The 26,652-nt window shown below is 44.3% G+C and overlaps 1 protein-coding gene across 3 annotated transcripts; it reads left to right on the top strand.

Annotated features, from left to right (window-relative positions):
- The first annotated feature begins 478 nt into the window (after positions 1-478).
- Positions 479-26,652, top strand: LOC138980462 (uncharacterized). 3 transcript variants are annotated; one of them, XM_070353335.1, is made up of 7 exons: positions 479-882; positions 11,794-11,914; positions 13,966-14,003; positions 14,934-15,284; positions 20,047-20,144; positions 23,787-23,943; positions 25,198-26,652. In XM_070353335.1, exons 3-7 carry the CDS (start codon positions 13,971-13,973, stop codon positions 25,609-25,611), a joined length of 1,053 nt encoding a protein of 350 aa, XP_070209436.1. In that variant the 5' UTR covers positions 479-882; positions 11,794-11,914; positions 13,966-13,970; the 3' UTR covers positions 25,612-26,652. The 3 variants fall into 3 exon arrangements, with proteins under 3 accessions (XP_070209436.1, XP_070209434.1, XP_070209435.1); XM_070353333.1 differs by lacking the exon at positions 11,794-11,914; XM_070353334.1 differs by lacking the exons at positions 479-882; positions 11,794-11,914 and adding an exon at positions 5,159-5,372.

Here is a 26,652-nt window from a genome sequence, read left to right as displayed (position 1 = left end):
TTTGTCCCCTAAAAAACAGCTCTATCCGATTTGACAGTCCGTACTGCCTGACCTGCCAAGTTTAAACTTCCAACTTGAAATGCAATCCCGTAGTCCAGGCCTCGTCGAAGATTGTTTGACAAAAATTTCAATCAATTTGATTTCTGTTTTAAATGAGGGTGTGACAGTGCCGCCGCCTCAACTTTCACAAATCAGTCATATATGACGTCATCACAGACATTTATCCCCCCCAAATTAATACCTGGCAAAGAAATGAATAATACGTCTGGGGATATCATTCTGAGGGAAAATCATGTAAAGTTTTATAAAGGTGGGGGGGGGGGGGGCTTAGAAGCGAGGAAGAAAGAAGAGAAGAAAAGAAATTCGGACGTTCTACTGCAATGAAACGTAAGAACCTTTACGGAGAGGTTGCCCTGTCTCGCACACTCGCTTCCAACTGGCTAACACCATTTCGTAGCAGCACAGCACAATTAGGTCTGTACCTCGCCACGGGAAGGGGAAGAGCGCGAGGCTTTAGGAGCTGTCATGTTTAGGAGCACATGTTTAGGAGCACTGTCATGTTTAGGAGCTGTCATATTTCTTCTTGTCTTTACAACTATCCACTTCGTGTCTGATAAACCCTTTACTGTGTTTTTATGACAATTAAATGAGTTCTGAGTTCTGAGTTCTGAGTTCGGAGCAGCCTCTTCGCTCTAGTGATTCTCGGCTTTGGCATGGGACTGTTGATCAAAGAATGGCCTTGCGCGAAGCAGTGACCGCGACAGCGTGTAGTGTGGTCAGTGTGTGCAGCTAGAAAGCCGGACACTGTGACCAGTCAGTGGGAGACTGGCGCCGCTCAGAAATGTCTATGGATTTACACGGCGTGTGCTATGACTCAACATGGTGAGTGAATTCTCTGTACGATTATTGATTTTTGTGGGTGCTTTCCATGATGGCAGGAGGCTAGGTTTTGGGCTTGGGGAGGTAGACACATTATTTTCGTTCGCGTTGAAGTGGGGGGGAGGGGGGAGGCGTGGTGAAATTGTGTGTTTGTGTGTGTGTTATCAATATGTGTGTCTGTCTGTAAGTACGTGAGTGTATATGCTTGTTTTTAAGTGTGTTTGTGTGTACGTACGTGTATGCGCGTGTGTGTGTGCGTGCATGCAATATTATACGAATTATTTGTATTTTCAACCACAATATGACATTTTACACAGGTCGAGACAGTCAGTGTTCCTCCGAGACCGCGCCAGCGGTCGAGGCGAACAGTGACTATAGATCGAGATCTGTGTCAAATGCCATATTTTGGTTGAAAATACAAATAACATTTATGTATCGATCGATTTTTACTTACAATTCCTTTTAATTGTTACATTTAGTCAAGTTTTGAATAAATGTTTTAACATAGACGGGGAATCCAGACGAGGGTGTGGTGTATGTATGCCGGTGTGTGTGTGTGTGTGTGTGTATAACGCGATTCTGAGAAACTACTGGACTGATCTTCATAAAACTTACCATGAGAGTTCCTGAGTATTATATCTCCAGACGTTTTTTCAGTTTTTGAATAAATTTATATCTTTGATGACTTCATATCCGGCTTTTTGTGAAAGTTGTATTCGAAACAAGCTCATAAAGTTCAAAAGAATACAGAAAAGCGCGCTTTCCTGCTTACCTTAGTACGCTATTTCGCTATTCTTGCATGTCAGTTTCACTTCGTGTTGCATGGGAAAATTGAGCGACTTCCTTGCCGCGTGGATTGACGAAGCTGTTTTGTCTTGGTAAAAAAATGCAGTGCGTTCAGTTTTATTCTGTGGGTTCGACAGATTGACTAAAATAATGTTGTAATTTCGCCTTACGCGACTTGTTTACGATTGAACGCACACTAACACGCAATCTTTTGTTGGCTCGGCCAGCCGCCTCGACTGAGTTTTTGTCGGACTCTGACGGCACATGGTTCAAAGAAGGAAATTCCAATGTTCAATCGATACATGTATCTCCTACGTGTGTATAAGTGTATGTAAGCCAGTGTGTGTGCCGTGTGTATGTAAGCCGGTGTGTGTGCCGTGTGTATGTAAGCCAGTGTGTGTGCAGTGTGTATGTAAGCCAGTGTGTGTGCAGTGTGTATGTAAGCCGGTGTGTGTGTCGTGTGTATGTAAGCCAGTGTGTGTGCAGTGTGTATGTAAGCCAGTGTGTGTGCCGTGTGTATGTAAGCCGTTGTGTGTGCAGTGTGTGTGTAAGCCGGTATGTGTGCAATGTGTGTGTAAGCCAGTGTGTATGTCGTGTGTATACAAGCCAGTGTGTGTGCAGTGTGTATGTAAGCCGGTGTGTGTGCCGTGTATAGCTGTGTCTACAATGTCATGGATGACAACACTGTGATACCTGCCATGACTGAAAGGCCACCATTGGGACCAGCCAACAGTGTCCCAGCATTGCAGGTGTCCTTTGCGACAGGTGCATGTTGCTCCAGCTAATAGAAAAAAGGACCACAGGCGTCCTTCATTTAGAGGTGTTCTCCTATCAGGAGCTTCTCATTGCATACCACTAAATATACTGTCGACATGTCCCGTCCGTCCGGTGTAACGAGCACAGATTTCTCCTGTCATCAGATTACTCACCGGCCTGTTGATCTCACATAAACTCCACACTGACTTAGTGACTATATACCCCTCCCTGCCCTAGTACTGATGATCGACCTGTAGTACTTTGCACTCCATGGGGTCTAATTCGTTGAGAGAAAAAAATGGTATTCTAACTTAGAAATGTATGCACTTCGTCACAAAATCATTCCCTTCCGTCATTCAATGGACTTAACCACTCGGTGCACGTTTTCGAAGTACAGTAATCGGATTTGGGGGTGAAAGATATATCGATTTTCACCACTAATTTCGTTCACTTGCAAAAAAAGTGACATGCTTTTTTTCTCTCCCTGAAATAAGTGTACCTTTGGGAGGATAGTCAGTGTGCCGGAGTGTATACGAGATTAACTGTAAAGGTCTAGGTCGGTGAGAAATCTGATCACAGGATTAAGCTGTGCTCGTTGCAGTGTTACACTGGCGGTGTGTCTTCCTGCCTGTCTGAACTACAGTCACACCTGTCCATATAACTCTCGCATAACTGAGAGTTGTGTCAACCTGCCTGTCTGACCTACAGTCACACCTGTCCATATAACTCTCGCATAACTGAGAGTTGTGTCAGCCTGCCTGTCTGACCTACAGTCACACCTGTCCATATAACTCTCGCATAACTGAGAGTTGTGTCAACCTGCCTGTCTGACCTACAGTCACACCTGTCCATAACTCTCGCATAACTGAGAGTTGTGTCAACCTGCCTGTCTGACCTACAGTCACACCTGTCCATATAACTCTCGCATAACTGAGAGTCAGTGTGTCAACCTGCCTGTCTGAACTACAGTCAAACATGTCCATAACTCTCGCATACCTGAGAGTTGTGTCAACCTGCCTGTCTGAACTACAGTCACACCTGTCCATAACTCTCGCATACCTGAGAGTTGTGTCAACCTGCCTGTCTGAACTACAGTCACACCTGTCCATAACTCTCGCATAACTGAGAGTTGTGTCAACCTGCCTGTCTGAACTACAGTCAAACATGTCCATAACTCTCGCATACCTGAGAGTTGTGTCAACCTGCCTGTCTGAACTACAGTCAAACCTGTCCATAACTCTCGCATAACTGAGAGTTGTGTCAACCTGCCTGTCTGAACTACAGTCAAACTTGTCCATATAACTCTCGCATAACTGAGAGTTGTGTCAACCTGCCTGTCTGAACTACAGTCTAACCTGTCCATAACTCTCGCATAACTGAGAGTTGTGTCAACCTGCCTGTCTGAACTACAGTCTAACCTGTCCATAACTCTCGCATAACTGAGAGTTGTGTCAACCTGCAACATGCATCTAGCCAAAGGAAGCAGCAACGCTATCGATTAGTTCAAAGTGTGTCCAAGTGGAATTAACGCTGTTTCCTTTCACAACCTGCTGCCGTGTTTATGCTTGTTTACGCGAGAGAACAAAACGATCTTTGTTAAAGGCACAGACCTCGCGCGTAAAGCCCGCTACTAACGTTCGGCGACGTCATCAAATCAGGGGATTCCCCTATTTTTGGGTTGCAGCGCGGCTGTCACTTCTAACTACAGCCGAACCAAGCCGAACTAGGTCACCGAACGTTCGGCGAACGTTACACCGTGCCTGGTTCGGTGTACTAACTAGCGGCGAAATATATCGGCGATACCCGTCATATGATCAAGAAATATCACATGAGAAGACTCGTGATCGGTTGATGGCGTTATAGCCGTCAGTATCGTCATTCTTCAAGGATGGAGATACAGAAATATTCAACCAATGACAAGTCCGTTCGCCGATGACGCGCCGAATGTTTGCAGGATTGTATCGACGAACCGCGAAAGTTACAGCTGCAACCAAAAAACAGGTGAATCCCCCGATTTGAAGACGTCGCCGAGCGTGGTTCGGCTGTTGTTAGTATTGCAATTGTCACTCTTCAAGGATGAAGATACACACATATATTTTCAACCAATGAAAAGTCAGTTTTTGATCATATGACCGGTGTCACCGATACATGTCGCCGCTAGTTGGTACACCGAACCAGACACGGTGTAACATTCGCCGAACGTTCGCCGACCTAGTTCGGCTTGGTTCGGCTGTAGTTAGTAGCGGGCTTAAGCAATCGTAATCAACACCACAGATCTGCCCACACGTGTACACATGAGAGAACAATCTCTCAATGTGGGACACGAGTCAACCTTCAACAAACTCTCTGCTGTCGGCCAGAGTGTGATTTTTTTTTATACTTTCAAAAAATGTTTCATTGTATTTATTTGTTGTATGTGTGTGTGTGTGTGTGTGTGTGTGTGTGTGTGTGTGTGTGTGTGTGTGTGTGATGTGTTGTGTGTGTGTGTGTGTGTGTGTGTGTGTGTGATGTGTGTTTGCGGTTTTGTGTATGTGTGTTGTTGTTGTGGGTTTTTTTTAAGGGAGGGGGGTGCTGATCATTAGTTGCATAACTGACACTTACGTCAATCTGCAAACAGGATCCAGTCAAAGGAAGCAGGCACGCTATTGATTTTGCCCACAGCTTGTGAAATTTATGCTGGTTCCTCACGCACAAACCTGCCACGGTTTTTGTATGCTTGCCTACACTACAACAAACATGTCTTGCCTCTCGGCCCGCGTGCATACACAGTAACAGGCAGTCGAGAATAAAAATAAATAAATAACAAAACTTGACTAAATGTAAAAAGTTGAACAAAATAAAGAATTCTTTACTCACTGATACAAGGACAGCACAATACTACGATTTTTTTTGCGTATAAAAGCTTTATCAGGTAACACTGAGACAAGCACAAAGGACAACAAAACGCATCGGTGAGTACAGAATTCTTTTGTTTTTCAACTTTGTTCATCTCATCACCGTCACTTTGTTATAATTTAGATTTTAAATGTAACAAGAGGCGAAGCCATCAAGGCTCACGTAAGAAATCGACAAACAGTAACACAAACTCAATCACTCCGTCACACATACACACACACACACACACACACACACACACACACACACACACACACACACACACACACACACACACACACACACACACACACACACACACACACACAGAAAGAGAATAGGTGAAACTGTGCAAGAAAGCGAGACACTAGATCTAGATCTGTCTGTCTGCATGTACACTAGTCTCGGCCCGCTCAACATAATAATGACCGAGACTTTCAGTACTTCCTTCGCGTGACGTCTAACCCTCTTACGTCATAATGTGACGTCAATGTAATGTGACGTCTTCAAATGTTAGAGTTTCTACCACAGACATACGCACGCACGCACGCACATACGCACGCACGCACAGACAGACAAAGTTACGATCGCATAGGCTACACTTACGTGAGCCAAAAAGCATGCAGACATCACAATGGCGAGGTACAGGCGCCACACAAGAAACGTGGCATAGGCCTACCCAACTTGATTCACAACACAAACACCAAACCGTGCGAAAAACATGCATTTTTGTCACATAATGCGCGCTCGTTGATAATCTACACCCCCGAGCCGCATACCTACAACATGTTAGGATAGTCCAACCATCACGTGACGTGATGCGCCAGGTACTGACTGACAGGTCTGACCGACCATCGCGTGCGACCCAGAACAACTGAAAAATTGCGACTACAGGGGAATCCCCTTTTCAAGACCTAAAATATTCAGAGAAAATCGAGTCTCAACAAGGAGGGAGTCTTTTTTTTTTTTTGTACAGAGGTTATGAACAGAAAGTCAGAAAACAAGGTCTTAAAAGGGAGGGAGTCTTAAATTGGGGGTCTTAAGAAGGTGGTTCCTCTTAATCCACAACTGGAACACGCTGATCCCAACCAAAATAATAAGGAACAGTTCCCCACCCGTGGGTTATGTCGTTTCGTTTTGACGAACACCACCCCGTCACGCACCCATGCATCACTGTTGGTGTGCGTGTAACTCAATCCATTCGTTTTGACGAGCAATACCCCTAGAGATGACTCTGTCAACCCTACCCCGTCATGCACCAATGACTCCGTGATCGTCTTGGCTCGCGTGTCAGCACTACAGTGGAGCCTCTCTTGTGAGACCCCCCCCCCCCCCCCCCCCCAATTTAGACCACCGTTTTTTGGGTTTTTGGCTCACGCAAGTGTAGCCTATGTGATCGTAACTTTGTCTGTCTGTCTGTGCGTGCGTGCGTGCGTGCGTGTGTATGTCTGTGGTAGAAACTCTAACATTTGAAGACGTCACATTACATTGACGTCACATTATGACGTAAGAGGGTTAGACGTCACGCGAAGGAAGTACTGAAAGTCTCGGTCATTATTATTTTGAGCGGGCCGAGACTATTTGGCAGTCGTGTCTTTGTAAGTAGCCTACATGCAGACAGACAGATCTAGATCTAGTGTCTCGCTTTCTTGCACAGTTTCACCTATGCTCTTTCTGTGTGTGTGTGTGTGTGTGTGTGTGTGTGTGTGTGTGTGTGTGTGTGTGTGTGTGTGTGTGTGTGTGTGTGTGTGTGTGTATGTGTGACGGAGTGATTGAGTTTGTGTTACTGTTTGTCGATTTCTTACGTGAGCCTTGATGGCTTCGCCTCTTGTTCCAATTGGGACCATGACTATTCAAATAAAAGTGACGGGCGCAGTGGCCTAGTAGATAAGACATCGGTCTTCTAATCGGAAGGTCGTGAGTTCAAATCCCGGCCGCGGCTGCCTGGTGGTGTAAGGGTGGATATTTTTCCGATCTCCCAGGTCAACGTGTGTGCATAGCCAGGTTTTTTGTTTTGTATGGTTTGCCTAGGTCTATGCTACCGTTTTAGTGCCTGCCCCACTAGACAACGAACGTCTCTCGGGATTCCCAATGTGAGTTAAAATAGAACATTGGTTAATCTCTATTTAGTTATGTTTGTTCGTCCTTTTTGTGCTGACGCAAGAATAGTGTGCAATGCCTTTTGATTACAACATATCAAGGCATGTAGGTCCCATATCGTAAGGAAAGGAGCAAAATCCTGACAACACTTGAGCACAATATGTGTACTGTTGCAGTTCGGTGAGGTGCATTCATACTGTGTGTTTTAACCGCGTAGCTCTAGGCGTTAACGTCGTGTGGGTTATCGAAGTAGGTCAGTGGAAAAAAAAGCTTAGTCTTCTTTATTTTTTATAGTCATATCAGCAAAATTAACACAAAGAGTCATTTATCAATTTCGTTATTTAGCAGGCGAAAAAGGCAGTTTCCGATTAGGAAGCTGTATGCTGCATGTCTAACTGCATGCTTCCTTTCTTTCTTTAGTTGGTGTTTAACGTCGTTTTCAACCACGAAGGTTTTATCGCGACGGACTGCATGCTAAGGCCTTAACAAAGTGTCTATTATACGACAAAAAAGGTGTTCAGTTTCGTTGTACTTCAAAGTGTATGTGCGTCTGTGTATATGTGTTGCGCAGGGGCGGAGCAGTTAAGCAGGGGGGGAGGGGTGTTACAACCTGGGGTCCAGGGGTAGACCCCTTGTGGGGTACAGGGGCAAGGCCCCCGTTGGGAGGTCTGGGGGGCGAAGCCCCATTTTACGAACAATTTATGGCTTATCCTTGATTTTAAACATGATCAACTGGTGTCAGCAGCCACTCATTATTTCTTTTAAAGTTAGTATTAAATCTTCTGGGTTTTTTTTACAGCGGGGGGGGGGGGGGGGTCCGGAACCCCTGTAACCCCCCCCCCCCCCCCAATCCGCCCCTGTTCCGCGCACACGTGTGTATACATTTATTTGTGCATGTATGTGTACGAGTGTGTGTGTCTCTGTTGTTGTTTTTAGCCATTGGAATTCTCCGAGGATCCGAGGATTTCCGAGAAAAAATTACGCATTTCAGAGAAAAATACTTCCTCTTCCGAGAAAAAAAAATGTCGAAAAATGGAGGAACAAAACAGAACAGGTGTTGCCGTTTACATGGTTGTGAAAGAGTAAGTACGCTAACAATATGTTGGCAGTTTTGACACCGAGTTGCTACAGCAAACAAAAAATGATAGCAACATCTCAAAGTGTATTTGTCAACTAAAATGGACCACCATCAACAAATCGAAGAAAATAAAAGCTAAAGGCTGGTTTCATTAATTCATTTAGAAGCTTAATTGCTGAAAATAACCTATAACTAGTTCTCGAGCTTTCAGAAAAATAGAACAAATAGTCTTCTTTTCGTGGTAAGTTTATAATTTCATTTATTTTCTCTCTGTTTTTGGTAAGTTTCTTTAGTCTCCTGTAGTGCTTCAAATAATGTTATCATCAAACCCAAACAGACAAATCTAAAGCATATTTGAATTAATCTGACCTGCGCACTACGTTGTATTAAGTTCTTTTGAAGGTATAGGGGGCTTTTTACAGTGATTCGGGAAAACCTCTTCACTGGTCCTTATTAGGCGCCCAGGCTCCTAAATATGGACCAGTTGTGAATTTGTCTTTATTTAATTTCTGCTGAATGTCTTTTCAAGGTTATTCGCTCTAATTAGGCCTAACGGTTAAGTTAAGAGAGAATTGGACTACCGAACACAAAATGAGACTTCTACGCAAGAAAACAAGCTATGCGCTAGTTATCAGCAAGAACCAAAAAGTGGTCCAGGCAACCTTCCCCTACACACACCAAACACACACATATCTGTTATTCTGCATTGCAGTTATGTGAAGTGAACAGCACACGACATTTCGTCCGTGTATAAAAAAAGTCAAGTTGATTACACTTAAAGCTTTAGTTAATTTTAGCCAACTGATAGGAAAACAGCCAGTATTATGAATGCATGTTCCTTGTGATGTTTGGCTCACGTAAGTGTAGCCTATGCGATGCTAACTTTTGTCTGTCTGTGCGTGTGTATGTGTGTATGTGTGTATGTGTGTGATAGAAATTTTAACATTTGACTGAACACCGAAATACTAAGTACTAATTTTACCTGGACCGGCACGGTTGGCCTAGTGGTAAGGCGTCCGCCCCGTGATCGGGAGGTCGTGGGTTCGAACCCCGGCCGGGTCATTCCTAAGACTTTAAAATTGGCAATCTAGTGGCTGCTCCGCCTGGCGTCTGGCATTATGGGGTTAGTGCTAGGACTGGTTGGTCCGGTGTCAGAATAATGTGACTGGGTGAGACATGAAGCCTGTGTTGCGACTTCTGTCTTGTGTGTGGCGCACGTTATATGTCAAAGCAGCACCGCCCTGATATGGCCCTTCGTGGTCGGCTGGGCGTTAAACAAACAAACAAACAAACAACAAAAGGTTACCTGGTTATTATCCAAGCAACAGCTTCAAAGTATTGAAGCAATGATCAACATTTCGTCTGCACGTATGTAGTTAAAGTGTGTATCCAAAGAAAACGGGTGGTGGGGTTTTTTTTTTGGGGGGGGGGGTTTGGGGGGGGGGGGTAAAAACAGGTAACTGGTTTGTGTCGTGTGTGGTATGTAGACCAGGTCAGGGGTCAACGTTAAGTCAGATCGCGTGAAGGATTGTGGTATAGATAGTTCTCACCCAGCTGCAGTTCGCCGATTCCGGGAAGACGATTTCACATTGTTGGTTTCGTAGCCCCAGAAAAATAGATAAAGAAGATACCAAAGGAGATTTCCTACAGGTTGATCTGCACAGCGTGTTTCCAGTGTGTGCGCGAGGAAGCGCTGTCGAAAGCGCAGGGTCGATCTGGCAGTCGTGTCCCCTTAAGTAGGCTACAGACAGACATATCTAGATCTAGTGTCTCCCACTCTTGCACCGTGTCACCTATGCTTACAGTGTGTACATGTGTGTGTGTATGTGTTACGGAGTGAATGAGTTTGTGTTACTGTTTGTCGATTTCTTACGGGAGCCTTGAAGGCTTCGCCTCTTGTTTAGATTGGCACGTACACAGCAGCTAAGGGCGCACGTACCCAGGTTTACCATGGGTTGGGTTATTTTCTTGCAATTTTCTAACACAACCGTTTTACTTTTTTTAATGGCCAGTGTAATTCGGCAATAAACGGTAGTGAATCACTGAATGTTGCAGAACCGGTAAGTAAATTATGTTGTACATCTTCTTCTGTTCTTTTCTTGCAGATCATGCTGATAGCTTTTGCTACAAGTGGGTTTCAAAGGAGGAACCCGCCATATTGTTAATTTGTTTGTGGGCTCAAAAGCGCTGTACTAACCGTAGGCGGAAGGTATCGTTCACTAGACCACTACTATCATAGAGAGACTTTTTATGATAGTGGTGGTCCAGTGAACGATACCTTCCACTTTCTGTGATAGTGGTGGTCCAGTGAACGATACCTTCCACTTTCTATGATAGTGGTGGTCCAGTGAACGATACCTTCCACTTTCTATGATAGTGGTGGTCCAGTGAACGATACCTTCCACTTTCTATGATAGTGGCGGTCCAGTGAACGATACCTTCCACTTTCTATGATAGTGGTGGTCCAGTGAACGATACCTTCCACTTTCTATGATAGTGGCGGTCCAGTGAACGATACCTTCCACTTTCTATGATAGTGGTGGTCCAGTGAACGATACCTTCCACTTTCTATGATAGTGGTGGTCCAGTGAACGATACCTTCCACTTTCTATGATAGTGGTGGTCCAGTGAACGATACCTTCCACTTTCTATGATAGTGGTGGTCCAGTGAACGATACCTTCCACTTTCTATGATAGTGGTGGTCCAGTGAACGATACCTCCCGCCTGTGTACTAACTGAGGGGACTGTCGAGAGAGGGTCCACTGTGTGCAACTCTTGCTTTCAAAACATGTAACCGATGACGTTATCCATCAAAAGAAACAAAATATGAACGCTCCCACAACTTGAACTTGAGTGTCGTCTTTTTGTCAGTGACGCTTTCTTTCCTCAGTGACACTTTTTTTTCCTCAGTGACGTCTTTTATTGAGATTCAGTTCTTTGTTCCATCTATGGCCCCCCAAAAAGCAGATTTCTCAGAATCACATTGTCTGAAGAAGCAGATCAAGGTACAATGGACGGTCTGCAAGGTAAAAACTGTTCCACCTCATACCGTTTGTCTCATTGATGCTTCTCTGCTACACATACGCGAACTGTTTTTTGTTTGTTTGTTTGTTTGTTTGCTTCCGATGTTCTTCATCACGTTCTGATTCCAAAAACATTACCAGCTATTGTGTTTTCAGCGTAGCAATAGGGCCCGATATTTAGACGAGACAAGTTGTTCGAGTCTAAATATCGGGCCCTATTGCTACGATGAAAACACAATAGCGTTTATATAGCTATTCTGACATTAAATTCTGTGTTAAAATCATGTTTTTGTCAGCAACAACTACCAGAATGGTCCATGTCGTTGATTGCAGACGACGGTTCACTTTCCGCATGAAGCCACGGAAATAAGCGAACATTGAAAAACCCACGGACATGTATTACGGAGAAAACTCGAGGTAACCGGATGTTTAGCATTACGTCAATATGCTAGGAATCATATGACGTCATGACGTATCATGCTTGCCTACGTATATTGTATGTTCGAAAGTCTGACTTCTGTTGGGAATTCGCGTGGTGAAGACTGCGGTAAATCTGTAGATGATAAGAGAACAAAGATTGTCTCAGAAAAAACGACTAAATGTTTCAGACCGGTAACTTCATTTCAACATTGCACTATACAATGGACGTTCTATGTGACAGGAGAGTTTGCTGATTTTGTGTTAAACATTGGAGAGATGATCAGATCGTCTGCTAGAATCAGAGATAGGTCGCTTCAGATTGCAGCTTCTGGAAATGTGCAAGGTTTGTTGCCTGTTAAAGAACTGGATTTTACACGTAATGTATGTCATGTACAGTGAGCAACAACAAAAACACACACAAAGCAAATGGCATCGTCTGTTGACTAGTCACAGAAACAAACCTGGCGAGGTATGCGTGTACTTTATACACGTGGAAGAAACCGGAACCATGCGTCTTTATTATCGACAATATTCTTTTGGATATTGAGTAAAATGGCCGACTTCCGCCGCATTATGCTTTGATGATCTGAAGAGACCATCCAATCACAGCCCCCGAATTCCCCCACGTGTTCATCAGAATAGCTATATAAATATGTTATGTCTCGACATGTATTTCTCTCTCTCTCGACAGAGATAAGAACAGATCCTGCCTAAAAACAATGTTCAGACCTCATGTTCAGACTCGGCGTAATGATTCCGAAAGGACTACTTTTTAGCGGTCAAGTTCAGTCGTCCGCATACTCGAAAGTGAAAAAAATAATCTCGTGCCAACCACTACGCAGAAGACCATCCGAGTTGCCCAGAAGAAGTTCTGAGTACGCTGAGCACGCAGCAAAGTTTTGTGCATGCACAAAACTTTGCTGCGTGCTCAGCGTACTACGACGTATGCCAGCGTGCTTCAGCGTCCTCTTAACGTATACAAAACGTACCCATAACGTATTCGACGTACGCCAGCGTACTTATTCAAATACTTATTCAAATGTCCCATACGTCGGCATACGCAGGCGTTAAAACGGTCGTGTGACAGGGCCATAGTAAGACCAGTGAATGTCGAGATGTATATGTTAATTGGATCTGTGATCCAAACATGCCTTTTGGTCAATCTCGATGGCAGTTTATTCCACTCGCCCTACGGGGTCGTGGAATAAACTTCCATCTCGATTGACCAAAAGCTATGTTTGGATCACAGATCCAATTAACGTATAATATTCGGATTAAAAACAAGCTCTGAAAATTAAAAATATAAAAATTATGATTAAAATTAAATTTCCGAAATCGTTTTAAAAACTATTTCATCTTATTCCTTGTCGGTTCCTGATTCCAAAAACATATAGATATGATATGTTTGGATTAAAAACACGCTCAGAAAGTTAAAACGAAGAGAGGTACAGTAAAGCGTGCTATGAAGCACAGCGCAACCGCTACCGCGCCAAACAGGCTCGTCACTTTCACTGCCTTTTGCACTAGCGGCGGACTACGTTCAGTTTCATTCTGTGAGTTCCACAGCTTGACTAAATGTAGTAATTTCGCCTTACGCGACTTGTTTTAAACTTTCAAAACTTCGAGTTGTAGGCCTACTGATCTTGTCTTGATAAAAAAAATTGCGATTTAAGAATGTCTGTGTAACAAGCTGTCAATCTATTATTTAGATTTTAAAAGTTAGTTCTAGCGCCAAAACGAGGAGCCCGATTGTGTTACTCAGACAATCCAGCTGGCCACGCAAAAATAAATTCTTTGAAAAATGCTCTCTCTTTACGGGGGGCACCTAGGATGCTCTCAAGCGGTGAGTGTTTAAACGAAAGGGTGTTTGTACTGTGTGTAAAAGCTTGGCAGTGTCCCTAATGGTTTACGGGAAGCTGAGTGTGCCTTTAAACTTGTTATGCTGCAAAAACAGACCTCTGTTCCTACCTCCCTCTATCCCATCCGTCCGTCTAACTGATTTGAATGTGCATCATAGTCACTGGCACTTTTTGCTTGTTCTGTTGCAGACACGATGAGGTTCAAGCTTTCTCTGTTGCTCCGACGAGTAAGTAATCTGTATTTACTGAGAGAATGTGCTTTAATTATCCTTTTCATCGTACACTAAAATATTTTTTTTCTATTATCAGCAATTACCATAATAGTTTACAATACCTTATTCACGTAAAATCCATTATATCTGTACAGGCCTACGTGTAAATGATGTATTTGCATGTTTTACTGTTGTCAGATATACACAAAATGAATATAAAAAGAATAAGTAGCAACGGATATAAGCAAAATAATTAAATACAAACAAAAAATTGGGCACGTTTAATTATACACAAAACGAAACATTAAGAAGAACTTTGACTTTTCGGTCTGTTCAGCGGACAAAAAAGATACACAACGGCCGCACAGTGACCGATATGATTTTGGGACTTGTCGTTAATGCTATCTCTTTCAAGAGAGATGAAGTAGAATCTAAATGTTATCTAAATGTGTTTTTGTGATTGGTGGGGGCGGGGGATGATACATAAAAGTTGACAGAGATATTTAAATGTGGACACTATATTTATAGCCTCATATTAATGGGGCGAAGTTGATTTCGCGAAGTCTACTTCACGAAGCTAGCTGCGCGAAGCTTTAGCACTGAAGTTTTTTTTTTTTAAATTTTTTTTTATACATTTTATTTCCTTTATATACACATAAACACAGCATAACATACATCATACACCGAGTTTATCAACAAAGCGCATACACACGTACATACCTAGACAAGACACAGACATAGACAGTAGGGTGGGTTGTTGAAAAGACAGGGGATATGGAAAGGGGGGGGAGGAACTGAGGTTGTGGGGGGGGGGGGAGGGGGGAGTAACTGAGGTTGGGGGAGGGGAGGGGGGTAGGTGGGGACTGAAGTTTTGGTTCAAAGAATTTGCGAAGTCGACTCCGGGCACAATTACGGACAGCCTAAAACTTAAATGTTGGCTCGCAGGCATGGTGGAAAGGATTGGCTCTCTTCGTCTCCCTCAATCTCCTTCTCCTGTCACTACGTCACTTCCGCCATGAAGTCCCGGCGGGCGGACTGAAAGTAATAGGGTACGGGTGTCAACCCGGCTTCAGGTGCGGAGGCTGGGCCGACAGGCAAAAAGGCATCGTCGCTGCTTTCGTCATCGCCGCCATCTTGGGTCAAGAGTTCAAGGTCAGCATGCCGACCCCCTGTGACGTTGGCTTCTTCCTGTCGCCGCGAGGGACGGTGGACTGGAGGCTGGAACCCGGCGAGCTGACGGGGAGAAATGTGGCCTGGTGGGACATGACAAGTCATGTTTGGGACGACTTTGTTCAGGCGAGTGTGTGTGTGTGTGTGTGTGTGTGTGTGTGTGTGTGTGTGTGTGTGTGTGTGTGTGTGTGTGTGTGTGTGTGTGTGCAGGCTTACCATCGTTGTTTGTACGAGTCCACTATCGTAAATGAGAGGTAATTTGGTGCTTCTGTAGTAACAGTAACACAGGTCATATCAGAAACCTGATTTTCTTTATGGTACTGCATGAGCGTAAATCAGGGATTGTGTTTCAACCCACGCGCATGCGCTGTGGTGGTTTGTGTACCGGTCGTGTACTGGGTCATCGACTGAAATTTGTCTCGGCTCTTTTAGCATGAAATACGATTATTTGCCAAGAAAATATTCTTAATATACAAACAGAAGACGAGTATACTTTACATCATGTCAATTTCATGTCTCAGGATCAATAGACCTTTTCGGTATCTGAGCAGCTCTCGCGAGACACGCTCTTTGTTATCCTTTGACCATCGCGAGAACTTCAGTCGAACCTTGGCTTGTGCAGCTCGCACGAGATCGCTGTACCGCATGCTTTGCTATGCTCTGAAGTTTGCGAGAGATTACGAGAGCTTGGAATACCGATAGGGTCTGTTGATATGAGGAATGTCGCTCCAGGAAAATGCGAGCGATCGTGAAACTTCTTGCGCCAGTGACTGTTTTAAATCACGTTGTTTGCTTTCGAAAGGTTCACTCGTTCAGGCTGCCCAGCTTTAATCCGATGTGAGTGTGTTTCTAGGAAATCTCGGCCTCTTGATTGCTTAAATACTTTCTTATTAATCACAAATTATTGTTAGAGTGACAAGCACAGTGTCAGTATGTTTAAACAACATGCAGTTTTACAGCATACTGACCGTTGATTTCGCCGGGTTTCAAAAGTTATTCCTCTTGTTTTCAATTTCTCTACGAAAGGTTTTTGTTTAAAAAGAAAATAATTTAGGTATTCTTTGGGTAATTCTTTCAAAATTGCACCCACAAAAGTGTAACATAATTGATTTCTTATTTTCTGTATCAATGCATAATCCTGTTAGTAATACTGATACACTCACTGTGCACGTTGTGCTTCAAATTGCCAGAGCCGGTTGTGTCCCTTGGGAAACATCTACAATTATGGCAAATAATGTGGGTTTATCATGTAATAATTACACATTAACATGCTTCCATTTGAAACTTCTCGGTCTTCATCGGGGATTGACGCCCGACCAAAGGTAATTCGCTCCGTCGGGCTTCAATTACCTTTGGTCGGGCGTCAATCCCCGATGAAGACCGAGAAGTTTCAAATGGAAGCATGTTAATGTGTAATTAATGACCGGTAGTTTTTAATGAGTTGGGGCATTCTGACCAATCACAGGATCTGTTTCATTAAAAAGCAAACTTGATTGAATTACAATTATGTTTTATCCCACTCAGCTTTATAAAGATACCGAAGCAAGGCCTATGTGGATATCCTTACACATGTACAGAGGGAGTAGTGACCCGTAAGGCTTAAAGACATCCGACACCGATTAAACAACCATTAAAAATCGGACATGCTACGATATCATCAACAGATATAAAGTATATGTTGGCCTAAATGAAATACACGGGTCAAACTCACACTTGACTGATTAAGTTTTTTCTCCTAATTTTTTTGGCCCAATTTTTTTGTACACAGATTCAGTGACTATATACATATCTGTATAGCTATTCTGATGGACACGTGGGGGAATTCGGGGGCTGTGATTGGATGGTCTCACACATCCCTGTTCCGATCATCAAAGCACAATGCTACGGAAGTCGGCCATTTTTGGCAATAAGAAAGACGCATGGTTCCGGTTTCTTCCACGTGTATAATTAAAGGACACGCATACCTCGCCAGGTTTGTTTCTGTGACAAGTCGACAGACGATGCCATTTGCTTTGTGTGTGTTTTTGTTGTTGCTTACTGAACATGACATACATTACGTGTAAAATCCAGTTCTTTAACAGGCAACAAACCTTGCACATTTCCAGAACCTGCAATCTGAAGCGACCTATCTCTGATTCTAGCAGACGATATCTCCAATGTTTAACACAAAATCAGCAAACTCTCCTGTCACATAGAACGTCCATTGCATAGTGCAATGTTGAAATGAAGTTAGCGGTCTGAAACATTTAGTCGTTTCTTCTGAGACAATCTTTGTTCTCTTATCATCTACAGATTTACCGCAGTCTTCACCACGCGAATTCCCAACAGAAGTCAGACTTTCGAACATACAATATACGTAGGCAAGCATGATACGTCATGACGTCATATGATTCCTAGCATATTGACGTAATGCTAAACATCCGGTTATCTCGAGTTTTCTCCGTAATACATGTCAGTGGGTTTTTCAATGTTCGGTTATTTCCGTGGCTTCATGCCGAAAGGGAACCGTCGTCTGCAATCAACGACATGGACCATTCTGGTACTTGTTGCTGACAAAAACATGATTTTAACACAGAATTTAATGTCAGAATAGCTATATAAACGCTATTGTGTTTTCATCGTAGCAATAGGGTCCGATATTTACTAATTTAGACTCGAACAAGTATAATGCGACTCGTCTTCGACTCGTCGGCATTATACTTGTCTCGTCTAAATATCGGGCCCTATTGCTACGCTGAAAACACAATAGCTGGTAATATTAGATAAGGTCCCTGGTAACACACATCAGGACTGTGATTTAACCCAGTCAGTAGGGGCAGTCACTCCTGCCGACTAACCATACTCAGTATAAATAAACAATACATTGGGATACATATAGATGTATGTTTACCAGAGAAAGAAGATGAAAAGATGCAAAAAAAATTTTTTTTTTACAAAATTTAAGTCTCCTGAAAGATGTGGGGTTGACATTCAGAAAACTAAGACAGAAAGAAAGAAAAATGATAATCATACTCATAATAATAATAATAGTAATAATAACAATAACAATCATAATAATAATAATAATAATGAACAAATCAGCAACATGTTCTGGGAAAACCAAGAACAAAAACATTTGCTATCAACACTCTTTTCTAAAATGTAATTGTTATATGTTTTAACTATAGGCATCAAAGTAAAAGACAACAACATAATAAACACTAAATTAAGTCTCATCTACTACCAACAGATAATAACTCCCTCTGGAGTAAGTTAAATCATAGTGATTTCTTAATGTAGTTAGTAGGTTAAGTAGTGATTATTTTTGCGCCACAGCAGTAAGCGGTAAGTAATAGGGAAGGCTGATTATACTTACCTGACTGTAGTGGTTAAATGCTCGTGTCACGGGTGGTGTGTGTGTGAGCGTGAGTGATGTTAGTTTTTGACGGGGGGGGGGGGGGGGGGGGTCGTATAAGTGTGTGCATGGTGTGTGTTCTTGCATTGGTATGAAAGAGCTCTCTCCATGGTCAATTCAATTCAGAAATACTATAAAGTATCAATCAATCAATCAATCAATATGAGGCTTATATCGCGCGTATTCCGTGGGTACAGTTCTAAGCGCAGGGATTTTTATTTTTTTATTTTTTTATGCAATTTATATCGCGCACATATTCAAGGCGCAGGGATTTATTTATGCCGTGTGAGATGGAATTTTTTACACAATACATCACGCATTCACATCGGCCAGCAGATCGCAGCCATTTCGGCGCATATCCTACTTTTCACGGCCTATTATTCCAAGTCACACGGGTATTTTGGTGGACATTTTTATCTATGCCTATACAATTTTGCCAGGAAAGACCCTTTTGTCAATCGTGGGATCTTTAACGTGCACACCCCAATGTAGTGTACACGAAGGTACCTCGGTTTTTCGTCTCATCCGAAAGACTAGCACTTGAGCCCACCACCTAGGTTAGGAAAGGGGGGAGAAAGTTGCTAACGCCCTGACCCAGGGTCGAACTCGCAACCTCTCGCTTCCGAGCGCAAGTGCGTTACCACTCGGCCACCCAGTCCCAATATGTTATGACGTGTCTCTGGTAAATTACCATAATGATGTTACTGTCGTCGATCGACCGTTTGATGTCTTCATTGTTGCTTTGGTCAACTTTTGTTGTTATAAATGGAGAATGTAGAGTGCGTGCCATGCCTTCTTGGCGCTTTGGTAGAAACCTGAGATAGATGCTGCTTGAAGCGTAGCATTGAATATAATTGTGAATTTGTCATCTTGTTCACAACTGGTTGAGTAGCCTAGCGGTTAGGACATCGGCCTCGAAATCTGGAGGTGCTAGCTGGGTTCGAGTCTGTCCAGGCGTTCATGTTCCCCCCTTCCTCCCTCCCTCCCTCTTGAAAATAAATTCTGCTCAGCCCTGAAGTTACCAGCGCAAAAATCAAGCGTTGAATGAAGCTTTCAAGGTTATGCAGGTGTCACGAACTGAAAACTCTGCCTGAACAATCCTTCTCATTGCGGTCAATGCGCATTCGCTAACATGGGGAGATTAATCAGGTCGTGAACACCCTTACCCTAATCCTAACCCTAATCCTAACCCTAACCCATGGTTCGTTCGGTCAAAAGGTCGCATTTTTTAAGTCCAAGATTGGCGCATGCGCATTGACCGCAATGAGAAGGATTGTTCAGCAGAGGTTTCAGTTCGTGACACAGGCAGTGTAGGTCGGGATTCCGTATTCAGTACAGGATTCTCTGCCCGATCTTTTTTTCAAATACCTAGCCCCGGATAGTTGTAGAGAGACCTTGTTTTAAACTTATAATGATGCAGTGATTGTTTGTTTGTTTGGTTTCAACCCTGCTTAAGTCTTCTTATGATTGATTGATTGATTAATTGAATTGCAGGAGTTCCTGTCTCTGGAAGACCCATTAGTTCTGTTCGAGGCAGACTATACCTTCATCATGGCCAACATGGAGACAGTTCACCTACTTCGAAAACACAGGTCACACACACATTTTTGTTGTGTTTCGGGGGTGAGATTGTTTGGGTTGGGGGGGGGGGGGGGGGGTGGGAGGTATCCGTGTAACATACCTAAACAAATGGTTGCAAGGTCGAGGTATGTTTTTTTTATAAGTGTGTGTGTGTGAGTATGTTTGCGGGCGTGTGTCTGTGTGTGTGTGTGAGGGGGGGGGGGGGGGGGGGGGGGTAGGTGTACCTGAAGAAGGATAGGTGGTAGTGGGTTTTCTAGGGTGTGCTTCCACATTAAAACACTCTTTTGAGCTTGTTGCACTGTTTCAGACTAGCCCAGAAGATAGCGTGGCTACAGAAGCTTGTTGCACTGTTTCAGACTAGCCCAGCATGGCTACAGGAGCTTGTTGCACTGTTTCAGACTAGCCCAGCATGGCTACAGGAGCTTGTTGCACTGTTTCAGACTAGCCCAGCATGGCTACAGGAGCTTGTTGCACTGTTTCAGACTAGCCCAGAAGATAGCGTGGCTACAGTAGCTTGTTGCACTGTTTCAGACTAGCCCAGAAGATAGCGTGGCTACAGGAGCTTGTTGCACTGTTTCAGACTAGCCCAGCATGGCTACAGGAGCTTGTTGCACTGTTTCAGACTAGCCCAGAAGATAGCGTGGCTACAGTAGCTTGTTGCACTGTTTCAGACTAGCCCAGAAGATAGCGTGGCTACAGAAGCTTGTTGCACTGTTTCAGACTAGCCCAGAAGATAGCGTGGCTATAGAAGCTTGTTGCACTGTTTCAGACTAGCCCAGAAGATAGCGTGGCTATAGAAGCTTGTTGCACTGTTTCAGACTAGCCCAGAAGATAGCGTGGCTACAGGAGCTTGTTGCACTGTTTCAGACTAGCCCAGAAGATAGCGTGGCTACAGGAGCTTGTTGCACTGTTTCAGACTAGCCCAGAAGATAGCGTGGCTACAGGAGCTTGTTGCACTGTTTCAGACTAGCCCAGAAGATAGCGTGGCTACAGAAGCTTGTTGCACTGTTTCAGACTAGCCCAGAAGATAGCGTGGCTACAGAAGCTTGTTGCACTGTTTCAGACTAGCCCAGAAGATAGCGTGGCTACAGTAGCTTGTTGCACTGTTTCAGACTAGCCCAGAAGATAGCGTGGCTACAGGAGCTTGTTGCACTGTTTCAGACTAGCCCAGAAGATAACGTGGCTATAGAAGCTTGTTGCACTGTTTCAGACTAGCCCAGAAGATAACGTGGCTACAGGAGCTTGTTGCACTGTTTCAGACTAGCCCAGAAGATAGCGTGGCTACAGGAGCTTGTTGCACTGTTTCAGACTAGCCCAGAAGATAGCGTGGCTATAGAAGCTTGTTGCACTGTTTCAGACTAGCCCAGAAGATAGCGTGGCTATAGAAGCTTGTTGCACTGTTTCAGACTAGCCCAGAAGATAGCGTGGCTATAGAAGCTTGTTGCACTGTTTCAGACTAGCCCAGAAGATAGCGTGGCTATAGAAGCTTGTTGCACTGTTTCAGACTAGCCCAGAAGATAACGTGGCTACAGGAGCTTGTTGCACTGTTTCAGACTAGCCCAGAAGATAGCGTGGCTATAGAAGCTTGTTGCACTGTTTCAGACTAGCCCAGAAGATAGCGTGGCTATAGAAGCTTGTTGCACTGTTTCAGACTAGCCCAGAAGATAGCGTGGCTACAGGAGCTTGTTGCACTGTTTCAGACTAGCCCAGAAGATAGCGTGGCTATAGAAGCTTGTTGCACTGTTTCAGACTAGCCCAGAAGATAGCGTGGCTATAGAAGCTTGTTGCACTGTTTCAGACTAGCCCAGAAGATAGCGTGGCTATAGAAGCTTGTTGCACTGTTTCAGACTAGCCCAGAAGATAGCGTGGCTATAGAAGCTTGTTGCACTGTTTCAGACTAGCCCAGAAGATAGCGTGGCTACAGAAGCTTGTTGCACTGTTTCAGACTAGCCAAGAAGATATCGTGGCTATAGAAGCTTGTTGCACTGTTTCAGACTAGCCCAGAAGATAGCGTGGCTATAGAAGCTTGTTGCACTGTTTCAGACTAGCCCAGCGTGGCTACAGGAGCTTGTTGCACTGTTTCAGACTAGCCCAGAAGATAGCGTGGCTACAGAAGCTTGTTGCACTGTTTCAGACTAGCCCAGGTGATAGCGTGGCTACAGGAGCTTGTTGCACTGTTTCAGACTAGCCCAGAAGATAGCGTGGCTACAGTAGCTTGTTGCACTGTTTCAGACTAGCCCAGAAGATAGCGTGGCTACAGAAGCTTGTTGCACTGTTTCAGACTAGCCCAGAAGATAGCGTGGCTACAGAAGCTTGTTGCAGTGTTTCAGACTAGCCCAGAAGATAGCGTGGCTACAGAAGCTTGTTGCACTGTTTCAGACTAGCCCAGAAGATAGCGTGGCTACAGGAGCTTGTTGCACTGTTTCAGACTAGCCCAGAAGATAGCGTGGCTATAGAAGCTTGTTGCACTGTTTCAGACTAGCCCAGAAGATAGCGTGGCTACAGGAGCTTGTTGCACTGTTTCAGACTAGCCCAGAAGATAGCGTAGCTACAGGAGCTTGTTGCACTGTTTCAGACTAGCCCAGAAGATAGCGTGGCTATAGAAGCTTGTTGCACTGTTTCAGACTAGCCCAGAAGATAGCGTGGCTATAGAAGCTTGTTGCACTGTTTCAGACTAGCCCAGAAGATAGCGTGGCTATAGAAGCTTGTTGCACTGTTTCAGACTAGCCCAGAAGATAGCGTGGCTATAGAAGCTTGTTGCACTGTTTCAGACTAGCCCAGAAGATAGCGTGGCTACAGGAGCTTGTTGCACTGTTTCAGACTAGCCCAGAAGATAGCGTGGCTATAGAAGCTTGTTGCACTGTTTCAGACTAGCCCAGAAGATAGCGTGGCTATAGAAGCTTGTTGCACTGTTTCAGACTAGCCCAGAAGATAGCGTGGCTACAGGAGCTTGTTGCACTGTTTCAGACTAGCCCAGAAGATAGCGTGGCTATAGAAGCTTGTTGCACTGTTTCAGACTAGCCCAGAAGATAGCGTGGCTATAGAAGCTTGTTGCACTGTTTCAGACTAGCCCAGAAGATAGCGTGGCTATAGAAGCTTGTTGCACTGTTTCAGACTAGCCCAGAAGATAGCGTGGCTATAGAAGCTTGTTGCACTGTTTCAGACTAGCCCAGAAGATAGCGTGGCTACAGGAGCTTGTTGCACTGTTTCAGACTAGCCCAGAAGATAGCGTGGCTATAGAAGCTTGTTGCACTGTTTCAGACTAGCCCAGAAGATAGCGTGGCTATAGAAGCTTGTTGCACTGTTTCAGACTAGCCCAGAAGATAGCGTGGCTATAGAAGCTTGTTGCACTGTTTCAGACTAGCCCAGAAGATAGCGTGGCTATAGAAGCTTGTTGCACTGTTTCAGACTAGCCCAGAAGATAGCGTGGCTATAGAAGCTTGTTGCACTGTTTCAGACTAGCCCAGAAGATAGCGTGGCTATAGAAGCTTGTTGCACTGTTTCAGACTAGCCCAGAAGATAGCGTGGCTATAGAAGCTTGTTGCACTGTTTCAGACTAGCCCAGAAGATAGCGTGGCTATAGAAGCTTGTTGCACTGTTTCAGACTAGCCCAGAAGATAGCGTGGCTATAGAAGCTTGTTGCACTGTTTCAGACTAGCCCAGAAGATAACGTGGCTACAGGAGCTGACCGTGCCGGAGATCTACCGCCTGGTGCTGACCGAACTGTTTGACCTCATGCCGGGACCCCGTGTCCAGTTCGATGCCTTCCGCCAGGCGCTGCCCCGTGACGTCACGCTCGTCTGCGCGCAGGTAATGAGGGTGCCTAGCTCAACAAGCAGACGATGAAATTCCCATTTTGACAAGACCTGATAACCAAAGGGAAGTAAGCGCTCTGAATGCATACGCCATGTGTAATAGAGTAAGTGAGAGTTATACGGAACCAGTCTCGTGGCACCTGAGAGAATAACAGGCATGAAAATGAACAAGCGACTGTCATCTTCCCTTTTGAGTAAAGGTTTCGCCCATCATTAGGAAGGTCTAGAAAATGCTTTTTTTCGGAACGGATCCGGCACAGGAACTGCTATCAAAGCGCCGGTCGATTGAAGTTCCCACGTGACTGCCAACCAACCAACCAACCAACCAATTAACTCCTCCAACTCTTTCACCTAAAGCAAGCAAGCCACTGTTTGTGAACCGAGTTCCATAGTCCAGGAATGGCGTCTCGACACAAACTCAATCACTCCGTCACACATACACACACACAGTAAGCATAGGTGATACGGTGCAAGAGTGCGAGACACTAGATCTAGATCTGTCTGTCTGTAGCCTACTTACGGGGACACGACTGCCAGATGGCCAGATCGACACTGCGCTTTCGACAGCGCTTCCTCGCGCAGACACTGGAAACACGCTGTGCAGATTAACCTGTAGGAAATCTCCTTTGGTATCTTCTTTATCTATTTTTCTGGAGCTACGAAACCGAACAATGTGAAATCATGAGTCGTCTTCTCCGAATCGGCGGTCTGCAGCTCGGTAATAACTGTATCTATACCACAATCCTTCACGCGATCTGACCTAACCTTGACCCCTGACCTGGTCTACATACCACACACGACACAAACCAGTCAGCTGTTTTTACCCCACCCAAAACCCCCCACCACTCGTTTTCTTTGGATACACACTTTAACTACATACGTGCCGACGAAATGTTGATCATTGCTTCAATACTTCGAAGCTGTTGCTTGAATAATAACAAGGTAAAATTAGTATTTCGGTGTTCAGTCAAATGTTAAAGTTTCTACCACAGACATACATACATACGCACGCACGCACGCACAGACAGACAGACAAAAGTTAGCATCGCATAGGCTACACTTACGTGAGCCAAAAATTATCATGGGAGTTTCAACCCATGAACAAAGTAGGAGAAAAAGTGTTTTCGCTTGCTTTTTGTTATCAACCTGTTAGTTAGTTGGTCGGTCAATCGGTTTGTCCGGGTTGGTTTGTTGTTTTCCTGCTTGTAGGATGGCTTGCTTGGACTGTTCCCATGGTGTATGTGTGCAGATACGAGTGGGAGGAACGGGGGACACGGAATCATTCAACACAGTCGAACACTTCCAAGGCCTCGCCTCCTTCCTCGCTCCCTACAACACCTCCGCCCATAGACTCATGTTCACGTCCGACAACCCCGCCATGATTCACCACGCGCAGAGTTTCTTCCCTTCCGTCGCCGTGCAGATGAAAGGACCCGTCACTCACGTCGACCGCTCCACCGGAAGTGACGTGTGCGGCGGATTCGCGCACGTCATTTTGGAACAGCTGGTGCTGTCGACGTGTCACGTGTTGGTGATTTCTGAGAGCGGATTGGCCAAAATCGCCTCCTTCATTAGAAACACGGATGACAATTTATTCATCTTTCACGATGGGATTGTGGAAAAGTTCAAACGAGAGAACCCTTTTCCAAACAGAAGGTGGTGATCTGCGCTATCTACACTACTAGCCCGGTGGAAATGACGTCACACACTGACAGGGGAGGGAACATTCAGATCCAAACGGGGCCAAGTCTGCACATTGCCATAGTATAGTCTTTAGAGTTAATTCGGTGGTTTTAAATGAATGTACATATCTCCAGAACTAGCCTGGTGGAAATGACGTCACACACTGACAGGAGATGTAGCATGCTCGGATCCAAACGGGGCCAATCTGCATATTGCCATATAGTCTTCAGAGTTAACTCAGTGGTTTGAAATTATTTCACTTGCTGACAGAACAGTGAACATTTTCAGATCCATTCAGCCTGAAAACTAATATCAAACGGAGCTAAATTTACATATTGCCGCAGCAGTCTTCAGTGTACGCTCTGTAAAAAAAAAATTCACATTTTGACAGAAGAGTGTACAATTCGAGATACGTTTGGTGTGACGACGAATCTCATCTCAACCAGGGCTAAATAGGGAGATAGCCTGTGACCTGACTGTGATGAAACTTGTGCTGGAGTAATAGCTAGAGTGGTGTGTTTGCAGTATGTCCTTTGGTTGTCTCTTTTCAGAGTTTCCAGAGTTTATGATCATTACACCCCCGGTATAGGGGTGTGTATAGGTTTCGGTCGATGTGTTTGTGTGTTTGTGTTCGCATATAGATCTCAAGAATGAACGGACCGATCGTCACCAAACTTGGTGAACAGGTTCTATACATTCCTGAGACGATCCTTACAAAAATTGGGACCAGTCAAACACACGGTTAGGGAGTTATTGGTGGATTAAGATTCTACAACGACTTATAGAGTGACATATTAATGGTCAAAGGGAAATAACCTTCTCAGTTGGTGGCAGTGAGAATGGTTATTTCCCTTTGACCAACGGGGGTGTTTTTCCTACCTCGAAGGAATTTCTTGTTTCTATTTATTTTTATTTTTATATTTCGCTTGAAGTTAGTTTTGCTTGTGTTTCTCCCACTACCATTTGTTTTTTGGTTTTTTGTGTGCATCGAATCTTATTTTCCCTTTTTTTCTGTGAATAA

The sequence above is a fragment of the Littorina saxatilis genome, linkage group LG11, assembly GCF_037325665.1.
Source record: "Littorina saxatilis isolate snail1 linkage group LG11, US_GU_Lsax_2.0, whole genome shotgun sequence".
In the NCBI taxonomy this organism is placed as follows: Eukaryota; Metazoa; Mollusca; class Gastropoda; order Littorinimorpha; family Littorinidae; genus Littorina; species Littorina saxatilis.
The sequence above is the reverse complement of the archived record's forward strand: the minus strand, read 5'-3'. Positions and strand labels throughout refer to the sequence as shown.

What these genes read in the sequence shown, in the direction of transcription:
- LOC138980462 (XM_070353333.1), top strand. An exon ending in TTTCTCTGTTGCTCCGACGA is followed by an intron (nt 14,004 to 14,933) that starts GTAAGTAATCTG and finishes GTTGGCTCGCAG; the next exon opens with GCATGGTGGAAAGGATTGGC. An exon ending in CACCTACTTCGAAAACACAG is followed by an intron (nt 20,145 to 23,786) that starts GTCACACACACA and finishes GCACTGTTTCAG; the next exon opens with ACTAGCCCAGAAGATAACGT.